This window comes from Chiloscyllium punctatum, chromosome X (genome assembly GCF_047496795.1).
Source record: "Chiloscyllium punctatum isolate Juve2018m chromosome X, sChiPun1.3, whole genome shotgun sequence".
Classification (NCBI taxonomy): Eukaryota; Metazoa; Chordata; class Chondrichthyes; order Orectolobiformes; family Hemiscylliidae; genus Chiloscyllium; species Chiloscyllium punctatum.
In genome coordinates, this window is record NC_092791.1 from 18,593,552 (window position 1) to 18,608,909 (window position 15,358).

The 15,358-nt window shown below is 58.4% G+C and overlaps 1 protein-coding gene across 3 annotated transcripts in view; it reads right to left on the reverse strand.

Annotated features, from left to right (window-relative positions):
- The window catches only part of LOC140471216 (diacylglycerol kinase beta-like), a 133,679-nt gene that overhangs the window by 79,228 nt on the left and 39,093 nt on the right, over nt 1-15,358 (reverse strand). For all 3 annotated transcript variants that reach the window (XR_011956895.1, XM_072567140.1, XM_072567141.1), the window contains exon 2: nt 7,025-7,139. Coding sequence is in view for 2 of the 3 variants with exons in the window: in XM_072567140.1 (XP_072423241.1) it covers nt 7,025-7,139 (115 nt within the window). In the remaining variant the exon portion in view is untranslated. The remainder of the gene's footprint in view (nt 1-7,024; nt 7,140-15,358) is intronic.

A 15,358-nucleotide genomic window follows, 5' to 3' on the forward strand; every position in this document is an offset into this window, starting at 1 on the left:
TCCTTCTATTACCTCAGTCCACACCCTCCTTCCCTCCCTCCCTCCCTCCCTCTGTTACCTCAGCCCACACCCTCCCTCCCTCCCTCTGTTACCTCAGCCCACACCCTACCTCCCTCTATTTCCTCAGCCCACACCCTCCTTCCCTCCCTTCCTCCATTACCTCAGCCCACAACCTCCTTCCCTCCCTCTATTACCTCAGTCCACAACCTCCTTCCCTCCCTCTATTTCCTCAGCCCACACCCTCCCTCTCTCCCTCGATTACCTCAGCCCACACCTTTTCTCCCTCCCTCTTGTACCCAGGCCCACACCCTCCCTCCCTCTATTACCTCAGCCCACACCCTCCCTCCCTCTATTACCTCAGCCCACACCCTCCCACCCTCCCTCTATTACCTCAGTCCACACACTCCCTCCCTCCCTCCCTCTATTACCTCAGCCCACACACTCCCTCCCTCCCTCCCTCCCTCCCTCTATTACCTCAGCCCACACCCTCCCTCCCTCCCTCTATTACCTCAGCCCACACACTCCCTCCCTCCATCCCTCTATTACCTCAGCCCACACCCTCCCACCCTCCCTCTATTACCTCAGTCCACACACTCCCTCCCTCCCTCTATTACCTCAGCCCACACCCTCCCTCCCTCCCTCCCTCTATTACCTCAGCCCACACCCTCCCTCCCTCCCTCCCTCTATTACCTCAGCCCACACACTCCCTCCCTCCATCCCTCTAATACCTCAGCCCACACCCTCCCACCCTCCCTCTCTCCATTTCCTCAGCCCACACCTTCCCTCCCTCCCTCTTGTACCCAGGCCCACACCCTCCCTCCCTCTATTACCTCAGCTCACACCCTCCGTCCCTCTATTACCCCAGCCCACACACTTCCTCCCACCCTCCCTCTATTACCTCAGCCCACACCCTCCCTCCCTCTATTACCTCAGCCCACACACTCCCTCCCTCCCTCCCTCTATTACCTCAGCCCACACCCTCCCTCCCTCCCTCTATTACCTCAGCCCACACCCTCCCTCCCTCCCTCTATTACCTCAGCCCACACCCTCCCTCCCTCCCTCTATTACCCCAGCCCACACACACCCTCCCTCCCTCCCTCCATTACCTCAGCCCACACACTCCCTCCCTCCCTCCCTCTATTACCTCAGCCCACACCCTCCCTCCCTCCCTCCCTCTATTACCTCAGCCCACACCCTCCCTCCCTCTATTACCTCAGCCCACACCCTCCCTCCCTCCCTCCCTCTATTACCTCAGCCCACACACTCCCTCCCTCCCTCCCTCTATTACCTCAGCCCACACCTTCCCTCCCTCTCTCCCTCTATTACCTCAGTCCACACCCTCCCTCTATTACCTCAGCCCACACCCTCCCTCTATTACCTCAGCCCACACCTTCCCTCCCTCCCTCTCGTACCCAGGCCCACACCCTCCCTCCCTCTATTACCTCAGCTCACACCCTCCGTCCCTCTATTACCCCAGCCCACACACTTCCTCCCACCCTCCCTCTATTACCTCAGCCCACACCCTCCCTCCCTCTATTACCTCAGCCCACACACTCCCTCCCTCCCTCCCTCTATTACCTCAGCCCACACCCTCCCTCCCTCCCTCCCTCTATTACCTCAGCCCACACCCTCCCTCCCTCTATTACCTCAGCCCACACCCTCCCTCCCTCTATTACCTCAGCCCACACCCTCCCTCCCTCTATTACCTCAGCCCACACCCTCCCTCCCTCCCTCTATTACCTCAGCCCACACCCTCCCTCCCTCCCTCTATTACCCCAGCCCACACACTCCCTCCCTCCCTCCCTCTATTACCTCAGCCCACACCCTCCCTCCCTCTATTACCTCAGCCCACACACTCCCTCCCTCCCTCCCTCTATTACCTCAGCCCACACCCTCCCTCCCTCCCTCCCTCTATTACCTCAGCCCACACCCTCCCTCCCTCCCTCCATTACCTCAGCCCACACTCTCCCTCCCTCCCTCTAGTACATCAGTCCACAACCTCCTTCCCTCCCTCTATTACCGCAGCCCACACCCTACCTCCCTCTATTTCCTCAGCCCACACCCTCCCTCCCTCTATTACCTCAGCCCACACCTTTTCTCCCTCCCTCTTGTACCCAGGCCCACACCCTCCCTCCCTCTATTACCTCAGCCCACACCCACCCTCCCTCCCTCCCTCCCTCTATTACCTCAGCCCACACCCTCCCACCCTCCCTCTATTACCTCAGCCCACACACTCCCTCCCTCTATTACCTCAGCCCACACACTCCCTCCCTCTATTACCTCAGCCCACACCCTCCCTCCCTCTCTCCATTACCTCAGCCCACACCTTCCCTCCCTCCCTCTATTACCTCAGCCCACACACTCCCTCCCTCCATCCCTCTATTACCTCAGCCCACACCCTCCCACCCTCCCTCTATTACCTCAGCCCACACACTCCCTCCCTCCATCCCTCTATTACCTCAGCCCATACCCTCCCTCCCTCTCTCCATTACCTCGGCCCACACCTTCCCTCCCTCCCTCTATTACCTCAGCCCACACCCTCCCTCCCTCTTGTACCCAGGCCCACACCTTCCCTCCCTCCCTCTATTACCTCAGCCCTCGCCCTCCCTCCCTTTATTACCTCAGCCCACACCCTCCCTCCCTCTATTACCCCAGCCCACACCCTCCCTCCCTCCCTCTATTACCTCAGCCCACACCTTCCCTCCCTCCCTCTATTACCTCAGCCCTCGCCCTCCCTCCCTTTATTACCTCAGCCCACACCCTCCCTCCCTCTATTACCCCAGCCCACACCCTCCCTCCCTCCCTCCATTACCTCAGCCCACACCCTCCCTCCCTCCCTCTATTACCTCAGCCCACACCTTCCCTCCCTCCCTCTATTACCTCAGCCCTCGCCCTCCCTCCCTTTATTACCTCAGCCCACACCCTCCCTCCCTCTATTACCCCAGCCCACACCCTCCCTCCCTCCCTCCATTACCTCAGCCCACACCTTCCCTCCCTCCCTCTATTACCTCAGCCCTCGCCCTCCCTCCCTCTATTACCTCAGCCCACACCCTCCCTCCCTCTATTACCCCAGCCCACACCCTCCCTCCCTCCCTCCATTACCTCAGCCCACACCCTCCCTCCCTCCCTCCATTACCTCAGCCCACACCTTCCCTCCCTCCCTCTATTACCTCAGCCCTCGCCCTCGCCCTCCCTCCCTCTATTACCTCAGCCCACACCCTCCCTCCCTCTATTACCTCAGTCCACACCCTCCCTCTCGTACCCTGGCCATCCCTGGGTATTATGGAGCTCCAACATGGGATCCATAAGTTGCAGAAGACTGGCAATCCGACAGGAATTGCTATTCTTTAGCAGATCCGGCCCTATGTTTCTCAGTCTCCGCTTCCAGGTCTGTACACTCCCTCCCAGTTTGTAGGGCTGACCGTGCCTGTGAGATCTGTGACCCTGAGTGAGGGGGGAGAGGGGAGTGATTGCTGTGACACCAACCTGGCAAATCCCGGTCTGTCCAGCAATTCCGCAAACATGGAGACTGCCTGCCATCCAGCTGCAATCCCAGCAGCCCCAGGTGACAGCTGCTGGGCAGTGCCTGTTTCTGATATCCCACACAACCTTTCCTGAGCTGGAGTTCTCAGTGTTAATGTGTTCACCTTGCCTTTAACAGAGTTTACCTTAAAGGGCTCTATGCACTGGCTGTATACACTGCTGGGACTCTGCCTGACTGTTAGTCTGTATCTGCACAGCTCACACACACACACACACACACTCACTCAGACTTAGGCAGACAGACACACACATGCACACTCTCTCACACACACGGTCACACTCAGACTTCAACAGACACACTCTCACACAGTCACAATCACTCAGACTTCGACAGACAGGCAGGCGCGCGCACACACACACACACACACACAGAGTCAGACTTCGACAGACACACACACACACCCATGCTCACACATAGTCATACAGTCACACTCACTCAGTCTTTGACAGACATACACACGCTCTCACACTCACACATGCACACACACAGAGTCAGACTTCGACAGACAGACAGACACACACATGCTCACACAGTCACACTCAGACTTCGACAGACACAAACACATGCTCTCACACTCACACACGCACACACACACGCTCACACATACAGTCACACTCAGACTTCGACAGACACACACTTACACACAGTCACACTCACTCAGACTTCAATAGACACACACGCACACGCTCTCTCACACACACATACACGCTCACACACAGTCACACTCACTCAGACTTTGACAGACAGACAGATACACACACACATACATGCTCTCACACTCACACACAGTCACACTCACTCAGACTTCGACAGACACACACGCTCTCACATACAGTCACACTCACTCAGACTTCAACAGACACACACATACACGCGCTCACACATACAGTCACACACATACACACTCTCACACACACTCACTCAGACTTGGGCAGACACACGCACTTGGCTTGTACTAATGTCTGCTCCACAACTTTGAATGTTTTTTACTGTTTGAAATACTTTCAGCTCTGGAGTTAATTAATCCCTGATGAGCAATTAATCATTCGACAATCAGTGTTAACATGGCACTGTCTTTTGAGCAGCAACGCCATGCCATGGGCAGCTGACACTAGCTTGAAGTCCTGAAATGAAGGCAGAAATCCCAGCTACAACACAGAACGTTCAAGACTTTTAAAAATTATCCACCACTAGAAGCAGATTCCCAGTCAAATGTAATTTCGCTTCACTTTCTTTCATAATGACTTTAATGAATTGTTGGGATCAAAGTGACTTGAAATGTGAACGGATATGTGACAACGCAGAGTGGTTAAATACTCTGGGGATGGCTTCCGTCCTGCTGGTACCATGGCAACAACATCTGTGGAACCCAGTCCCAGACAGGCGAGCCATTGTCAAGCCTGGGTTCCTGAACACTGCACTTTGGATACAGGCATTCATCGGCAAGACATCACAGCAGGGAGTAATGCTCGATCAATACCCCCACTCACACTCACACTCACTCACACACACACACACACTAACACTCACACACACACACACACACACACACACCCAGACACAAACACACACACACTCTCTCTCACACACACACTCACACACACTCACTCTCACTCACACCCTCACACACACTCACACTCACACATACCCACACACACACACACTCACACTCATTCACACACCCACTCACACTCACACACCTATTCACTCACTCACACACACTCATACACCCACTCACACTCACACATCCATTCACTCACACACTCTCTCACACCCATTCACACACTCACGCACCCACACACCCACCCACACTCACACACTCTCACACTCATACACACACTCACACACCCATCCACTCACACACACACTCACACTCACACACACTCATACACACCCACCCACTCACACTCACTCACCCATTCACTCGCACACACTCACCCACTCTCACTCACACACCTATTCACTCACACTCTCACACGCACCCACACACTCACGCACACACACTCATTCACTCACACACGCACCCACACAAACACTCCCACTCTCACACTCACCCACTCACACACACTCATACACACACTCATACATCCACACACACTCAGACACACACACACGCACACACCCATCCACTCACACACCCACTCACACACCCACCCACTCACACACACCCACTCTCATACCCACTCACTCACACACACACCCACTCACATACTCTCTCACACACTCACTCACACACACTCACATTTGCACACACACACACACACACACACACAGACACACATAGTCACTTATGTACAGGTGCATGCACATACACAGTTACACACAAATACAGTACACAGAGAAACACATGTACACACACTCACATACACTCTTGAACTCTTGGGCAATGCATAATTTTATTTCCACTTCCATCTCCAATAAGAGACAATCTAACTACCACCCCTTGACATTGAATGGTGTTACCATCATTGCATCTCCAATTATCAACATCCTGGGGGTTACCGTTGACCAGAAGCACACTGTCTCCAAGAGCAGGTCAGAGGCTGGGAATCCTTCAGTGAGTAACTCCCCTCCTGACTCCCCAAAGCCTGTCCCACCATCTCCAAGGCACAAGTCAGGAGGGTGATGGAATCCTCCCCACTTGCCCCTGGATGGGGGCAGCTCCAACAACACTCAAGAAGCTTGACACCATCCAGGACAAAGCAGCCGCTTGATTGGCCCCACATCCACAAACACCCACTCCCTCCACCACTGACGCTCAGTAACAGCAGTGTGTACCATCTACAAGATGTGCTGCAGAAATCCACTAAAGATCCTCAGGACAGCACCTTCTAAACCCATGACCACTTCCATCTAGAAGGACAAGGGCAGCAGATACATGGGAACACCACCCCCTGCAAGTTCCCCTCCAAGCCCCTCACCATCCTGACTTGGAAATATATCACCGTTCCTTCAGTGTCACTGGGTCAAAATCCTGGAATTCTCTCCCTCAGGGCATTGTGGGTCAACCCACAGCACATGGACTGCAGCGATTCAAGATGGCAGCTCACCCCCACCTTCTCAAGGGGGGGCAACTAGGGACGGGGCAATAAATGCTAGGCCCAGCCAGTGACACCCACATGCTTGAAAGAATTTCTACAACCCCTTGCCTGTGATGTGCTGCCCCACAACAGGCAGACATGGCTTTCAGCCTGAGGCCTAGCGCTTTTTGAAGTGTGCTGAGCAATGTTGAAATCATTCAATGAAATGGTGGCAGCACACAGTGAGGTGGGGGGGGGGGTTACCTTGCCCACTGCTCTCCACTTGACACCACCGAAGTGGTGGGGGAGGGGGGTGGGGTGGAGGATTGTTTAGGCCTGACGGATACGGTGGAGAGAAAGTTCGGCCCCAAGTCGCGACTGGAAAACCGACTGGGAAGAGCGCGCGGGCAGGGTCCTGGAGGGCACAGTGCCATCTGCCAGGCCGAAAGCTTTGACTTACACTCGATGTACTGGTGAAGCTGAAGGAACTCGTCAGGGCTGAGGGTGGTCCACTGCTTCTCATCCATTTGGCCAGGAGGTTGTTCCAAGAGTGGGTCATGTACGGAGCTGCAACACTGCAGGCAGAGAGAGAGAGACAGACAGACAGAGATCAGTTAAAATGTGTACAGTCAGCATGCAGACTCTCTCCTGCAGGGTCACACATTTATTCACTGATCACAATGCCAGCTTGTCTGATCTGGCGTTCATTCACTGACACCAGAACAATCTGTCACTCACTTGCTGGGGTTTTCATCACCTACCTTTCTCTCTTTAATCTTCCCACTGCCACCCCCCGTTCCCTCTTTTTGTGATGGTGCCCACAATATGTCCCACCTCTACCCCCACCCACCACCAACCCCACCCCCACACCGCCACAACCTGTAACTAGCGATCGACAGGAACTCAAACCGAGCCTGACGTTCAACTCCCCCTGCTCCGTGAACACCCCCCCCCCCAGCTCACGTCCTCCACTCCCTCACCCCCGACCGCACACCCCTGCAGATCAGGCTTGTGCGATGCCACAGTGCTCATCTTAGTCTCTCTCTCACACACACACACATTTAGCACTCCCTCAGCACTGACCTCTGACAGTGCAGCACTCCCTCAGCACTGACCCTCTGACAGTGCAGCACTCCCTCCGTACTGACCCTCCGACAGTGCGGCACTCCCTCACTACTGACCCTCTGACAGTGCAGCACTCCCTCACTACTGACCCTCTGACAGTGCAGCACTCCCTCAGTACTGACCCTCTGACAGTGCAGCACTCCCTCACTACTGACCCTCTGACAGTGCAGCACTCCCTCACTACTGACCCTCCGACAGTGCGGCACTCCCTCAACACTGACCCTCCGACAGTGCGGCACTCCCTCAGCACTGACCCTCCGACAGTGCGGCACTCCCTCAGCACTGACCCTCCGACAGTGCGGCACTCCCTCAGCACTGACCCTCCGACAGTGCGGCACTCCCTCAGCACTGACCCTCCGACAGTGCGGCACTCCCTCAGCACTGACCCTCCGACAGTGCGGCAATCTCTCAGCACTGACCCTCCGACAGTGCGGCACTCCCTCAGCACTGACCCTCCGACAGTGCGGCACTCCCTCAGCACTGACCCTCCAACAGTGCGGTACTCCCTCAGCACTGACCCTCCGACAGTGCGGCACTCCCTCAGCACTGACCCTCCGACAGTGCGGCACTCCCTCAGCACTGACCCTCCGACAGTGCGGCACTCCCTCAGCACTGACCCTCCGACAGTGCGGCACTCCCTCAGCACTGACCCTCTGACAGTGCGGCACTCCCTCAGCACTGACCCTCCGAGAGTGCGGTACTCCCTCAGCACTGACCCTCCGACAGTGCGGCAATCTCTCAGCACTGACCCTCCGACAGTGCGGCACTCCCTCAGCACTGACCCTCCGACAGTGCGGCACTCCCTCAGCACTGACCCTCCGACAGTGCGGCACTCCCTCAGCACTGACCCTCCGACAGTTCGGCACTCCCTCAGCACTGACCCTCCGACAGTGCGGCACTCCCTCACTACTGACCCTCTGACAGTGCAGCACTCCCTCACTACTGACCCTCTGACAGTGCAGCACTCCCTCAGTACTGACCCTCTGACAGTGCAGCACTCCCTCACTACTGACCCTCTGACAGTGCAGCACTCCCTCACTACTGACCCTCCGACAGTGCGGCACTCCCTCAACACTGACCCTCCGACAGTGCGGCACTCCCTCAGCACTGACCCTCCGACAGTGCGGCACTCCCTCAGCACTGACCCTCCGACAGTGCGGCACTCCCTCAGCACTGACCCTCCGACAGTGCGGCACTCCCTCAGCACTGACCCTCCGACAGTGCGGCACTCCCTCAGCACTGACCCTCCGACAGTGCGGCACTCCCTCAGCACTGACCCTCCGACAGTGCGGTACTCCCTCAGCACTGACCCTCCGACAGTGCGGCAATCTCTCAGCACTGACCCTCCGACAGTGCGGCACTCCCTCAGCACTGACCCTCCGACAGTGCGGCACTCCCTCAGCACTGACCCTCCAACAGTGCGGTACTCCCTCAGCACTGACCCTCCGACAGTGCGGCACCCTCTCAGCACTGACCCTCTGACAGTGCGGCACTCCCTCAGCACTGACCCTGTGACAGTGTGGCACTCCCTCAGTACTGACCCTGTGACAGTGTGGCACTCTCTCAGCACTGACCCTCTGACAGTGCGGCACTCCCTCAGCACTGACCCTGTGACAGTGTGGCACTCCCTCAGTACTGACCCTGTGACAGTGTGGCACTCCCTCAGCACTGACCCTGTGACAGTTCGGCACTCCCTCAGCACTGACCCTCTGACAGTGCGGCACTCCCTCAGCACTGACCCTCTGACAGTGCGGCACTCCCTCAGCACTGACCCTCCGACAGTGCGGCACTCCTTCAGCACTGACCCTCCGACAGTGCGGCACTCCCTCAGCATTGACCCTCTGACAGTGCGGCACCCCCTCAGCACTGACCCTGTGACAGTACAGCACTCCCTCAGCACTAACCCTCTGACAGTGCGGCACTCCCTCAGCACTGACCCTCCGACAGTGCGGTACTCCCTCAGCACTGACCCTCCGACAGTGCGGCAATCTCTCAGCACTGACCCTCCGACAGTGCGGCACTCCCTCAGCACTGACCCTCCGACAGTGCGGCACTCCCTCAGCACTGACCCTCCGACAGTGCGGCACTCCCTCAGCACTGACCCTGTGACAGTTCGGCACTCCCTCAGCACTGACCCTCCGACAGTGCGGCACTCCCTCAGCACTGACCCTCCGACAGTGCGGCACTCCCTCAACACTGACCCTCCGACAGTGCGGCACTCCCTCAGCACTGACCCTCCGACAGTGCGGCACTCCCTCAGCACTGACCCTCCGACACTGCGGCACTCCCTCAGCACTGACCCTCCGACAGTGCGGCACTCCCTCAGCACTGACCCTCTGACAGTGCGGCACTCCCTCAGCACTGACCCTCCGACAGTGCGGTACTCCCTCAGCACTGACCCTCCGACAGTGCGGCAATCTCTCAGCACTGACCCTCCGACAGTGCGGCACTCCCTCAGCAGTGACCCTCCGACAGTGCGGCACTCCCTCAGCACTGACCCTCCGACAGTGCGGCACTCCCTCAGCACTGACCCTCCGACAGTGCGGTACTCCCTCAGCACTGACCCTCCGACAGTGCGGCACTCCTTCAGCACTGACCCTCCGACAGTGCGGCACTCCCTCAGTACTGACCCTCCGACAGTGCGGCACTCCCTCAGTACTGACCCTCCGACAGTGCGGCACTCCCTCAGCACTGACCCTCTGACAGTGCGGCACTCCCTCAGCACTGACCCTCTGACAGTGCGGCACTCCTTCAGCACTGACCCTCCGACAGTGCGGCACCCTCTCAGCACTGACCCTGTGACAGTGTGGCACTCCCTCAGTACTGACCCTGTGACAGTGTGGCACTCCCTCAGTACTGACCCTTCGACAGTGCGGCACTCCCTCAGCACTGACCCTGTGACAGTTCGGCACTCCCTCAGCACTGACCCTCCGACAGTGCGGCACTCCCTCAGCACTGACCCTGTGACAGTGCGGCACTCCCTCAGCACTGACCCTGTGACAGTACAGCACTCCCTCAGCACTAACCCTCTGACAGTGCGGCACTCCCTCAGCACTGACCCTCCGACAGTGCGGTACTCCCTCAGCACTGACCCTCCGACAGTGCGGCAATCTCTCAGTACTGACCCTCCGACAGTGCGGCACTCCCTCAGCACTGACCCTCCGACAGTGCGGCACTCCCTCAGCACTGACCCTCCGACAGTGCGGCACTCCCTCAGCACTGACCCTCCGACAGTGCGGTACTCCCTCAGCACTGACCCTCCGACAGTGCGGCACTCCTTCAGCACTGACCCTCCGACAGTGCGGCACTCCCTCAGTACTGACCCTCCGACAGTGCGGCACTCCCTCAGTACTGACCCTCCGACAGTGCGGCACTCCCTCAGCACTGACCCTCTGACAGTGCGGTACTCCCTCAGCACTGACCCTCCGACAGTGCGGCACTCCTTCAGCACTGACCCTCCGACAGTGCGGCACTCCCTCAGTACTGACCCTGTGACAGTTCGGCACTCCCTCAGCACTGACCCTCCGACAGTGCGGCACTCCCTCAGCACTGACCCTGTGACAGTGCGGCACTCCCTCAGCACTGACCCTGTGACAGTTCGGCACTCCCTCAGCACTAACCCTCTGACAGTGCGGCACTCCCTCAGCACTGACCCTCCGACAGTGCGGCTCTCCCTCAGCACTGACCCTCCGACAGTGCGGCACTCCCTCAGCACTGACCGTCTGACAGTGCGGCGCTCCCACAGCACTGACCCTCCGACAGTGCGGCGCTCCCTCAGCACTGACCCTCCGACAGTGCGACACTCCCTCAACACTGACCCTCCGACAGTGCGGCACTCCCTCAGCACTGACCCTCCGACAGTGCGGCACTCCCTCAGCACTGACCCTCCGACAGTGCGGCACTCCCTCAGCACTGACCCTCTGACAGTGCGTCACTCCCTCAGCACTGACCCTCCGACAGTGCGGCACACCCTCAGCACTGACCCTCCGACAGTGCGGCACTCCCTCAGCATTGACCCTCTGACAGTGCGGCACCCTCTCAGCACTGACCCTCTGACAGTGCGTCACTCCCTCAGCATTGACCCTCTGACAGTGCGGCACCCTCTCAGCACTGACCCTCTGACAGTGCGGCACTCCCTCAGCACTGACCCTGTGACAGTGTGGCACTCCCTCAGCACTGACCCTGTGACAGTGTGGCACTCCCTCAGTACTGACCCTCCGACAGTGCGGCACTCCCTCAGCACTGACCCTGTGACAGTTCGGCACTCCCTCAGCACTGACCCTCTGACAGTGCGGCACTCCCTCAGCACTGACCCTCCGACAGTGCGGCACTCCTTCAGCACTGACCCTCCGACAGTGCGGCACTCCCTCAGCATTGACCCTCCGACAGTGCGGCACTCCCTCAGCACTGACCCTGTGACAGTGCGGCACTCCCTCAGCACTGACCCTGTGACAGTTCGGCACTCCCTCAGCACTGACCCTGTGACAGTGCGGCACTCCCTCATCACTGACCCTCCGACAGTGCGGCACTCCCTCAGTCCTGACCCTCCGACTGCGCGGCACTCCCTCAGTCCTGACCCTCCGACTGCGCGGCACTCCCTCAGCACTGACCCTGTGACAGTTCGGCACTCCCTCAGCACTGACCCTGTGACAGTTCGGCACTCCCTCAGCACTGACCCTCTGACAGTGCGGCACTCCCTCAGTACTGACCCTCCGACAGTGCGGCACTCCCTCAGCACTGACCCTGTGACAGTGCGGCACTCCCTCAGTACTGACCCTGTGACAGTGCGGCACTCCCTCAGCACTGACCCTGTGACAGTGCGGCACTCCCTCAGCACTGACCCTGTGACAGTTCGGCACTCCCTCAGCACTAACCCTCTGACAGTGCGGCACTCCCTCAGCACTGACCCTCCGACAGTGCGGCACTCCCTCAGCACTGACCCTCCGACAGTGCGGCACTCCCTCAGCACTGACCCTCCGACAGTGCGGCGCTCCCTCAGCACTGACCCTCCGACAGTGCGGCACTCCCTCAGCACTGACCCTCCGACAGTGCGACACTCCCTCAACACTGACCCTCCGACAGTGCGGCACTCCCTCAGCACTGACCCTCCGACAGTGCGGCACTCCCTCAGTACTGACCCTCCGACAGTGCGGCACTCCCTCAGTACTGACCCTCTGACAGTGCGGCACTCCCTCAGCACTGACCCTCCGACAGTGCGGCACTCCTTCAGCACTGACCCTCCGACAGTGCGGCACTCCCTCAGCATTGACCCTCTGACAGTGCGGCACCCTCTCAGCACTGACCCTCTGACAGTGCGGCACTCCCTCAGCACTGACCCTGTGACAGTGTGGCACTCCCTCAGTACTGACCCTCCGACAGTGCGGCACTCCCTCAGCACTGACCCTGTGACAGTTCGGCACTCCCTCAGCACTGACCCTCTGACAGTGCGGCACTCCCTCAGCACTGACCCTCCGACAGTGCGGCACTCCTTCAGCACTGACCCTCCGACAGTGCGGCACTCCCTCAGCATTGACCCTCTGACAGTGCGGCACCCTCTCAGCACTGACCCTCTGACAGTGCGGCACTCCCTCAGCACTGACCCTGTGACAGTGTGGCACTCCCTCAGTACTGATCCTGTGACAGTGTGGCACTCCCTCAGTACTGACCCTCCGACAGTGCGGCACTCCCTCAGCACTGACCCTGTGACAGTTCGGCACTCCCTCAGCACTGACCCTGTGACAGTGCGGCACTCCCTCAGCACTGACCCTCCAACAGTGCGGCACTCCCTCAGCACTGACCCTGTGACAGTGGGGCACTCCCTCAGCACTGACCCTGTGACAGTTCGGCACTCCCTCAGCACCGACCCTGTGACAGTGCGGCACTCCCTCATCACTGACCCTCCGACAGTGCGGCACTCCCTCAGTCCTGACCCTCCGACTGCGCGGCACTCCCTCAGCACTGACCCTGTGACAGTGCGGCACTCCCTCAGTACTGACCCTGTGACAGTGTGGCACTCCCTCAGTACTGACCCTGTGACAGTGTGGCACTCCCTCAGTACTGACCCTCCGACAGTGCGGCACTCCCTCAGCACTGACCCTGTGACAGTTCGGCACTCCCTCAGCACTGACCCTCCGACAGTACGGCACTCCTTCAGCACTGACCCTCCGACAGTGCGGCACTCCCTCAGCATTGACCCTCTGACAGTGCGGCACCCTCTCAGCACTGACCCTCTGACAGTGCGGCACTCCCTCAGCACTGACCCTGTGACAGTGTGGCACTCCCTCAGTACTGACCCTGTGACAGTGTGGCACTCCCTCAGTACTGACCCTCCGACAGTGCGGCACTCCCTCAGCACTGACCCTCTGACAGTGCGGCACTCCCTCAGCACTGACCCTCCGACAGTGCGGCACTCCTTCAGCACTGACCCTCCGACAGTGCGGCACTCCCTCAGCATTGACCCTCTGACAGTGCGGCACCCTCTCAGCACTGACCCTCTGACAGTGCGGCACTCCCTCAGCACTGACCCTGTGACAGTGTGGCACTCCCTCAGTACTGACCCTGTGACAGTGTGGCACTCCCTCAGTACTGACCCTCCGACAGTGCGGCACTCCCTCAGCACTGACCCTGTGACAGTTCGGCACTCCCTCAGCACTGACCCTCCGTCAGTGCGGCACTCCCTCAACACTGACCCTGTGACAGTGCGGCACTCCCTCAGTACTGACCCTGTGACAGTGTGGCACTCCCTCAGTACTGACCCTGTGACAGTGTGGCACTCCCTCAGCACTGACCCTCCGACAGTGCGGCACTCCCTCAGTACTGACCCTCCGACAGTGCGGCACTCCCTCAGCACTGACCCTGTGACAGTGCGGCACTCCCTCAGCACTGACCCTGTGACAGTGCGGCACTCCCTCAGTACTGACCCTGTGACAGTGTGGCACTCCCTCAGTACTGACCCTGTGACAGTGTGGCACTCCCTCAGCACTGACCCTCCGACAGTGCGGCACTCCCTCAGCACTGACCCTCTGACAGTATGGCACTCCCTCAGCACTGACCCTCCCACCAGTGAGGTTAAGGGTAATGTCAAATTAAAATCGAAAAAGCAGATTTGTGCACTTTGTGTCCTTTCACTGTGTCTCACACCTGCGCACACACACCATGGGTGCTGGGGAAAAAATAAGCACTACCGCACTTAGGCGGTAGTGTGGGGAAGGGGAAAAAAAAAGAAAAAAAAAGAAAAAAAAAGAGAAAAAAAAATAAAATAAAATCGAAAAAGCATTGATTATGGTAAAGAATAGTAACATGCCAAAGGATTGGAACAGTTTGAAATCCAACAAATGATGGCCATAAAATGAATAGCGAGAGAAAACAGAGGGGAGTAACATCAAAATGGACAGCAAGAAATCCTTTCAAACGTGACGTGCCAGCTTCAACACAAGCTCCCTTGGGAATGAGGCTGGGCAAGTGGCAATGGGGAACTAGGAAATGCTGGAGAAGTTAAACAACTACTTTGTCACAGTTTTCACCGAAAAGGACCGTCATGGCATTCCAAAGCAAACAAAATAATCCAAGGGCCAAATGCTGGGTTGGAGAAACCGAAACAAGAACTACCACTGCGAGAATCCGTGCGAGTGAAACGACTGAGACTCAAGCCTACTATCTGTCCCTTACA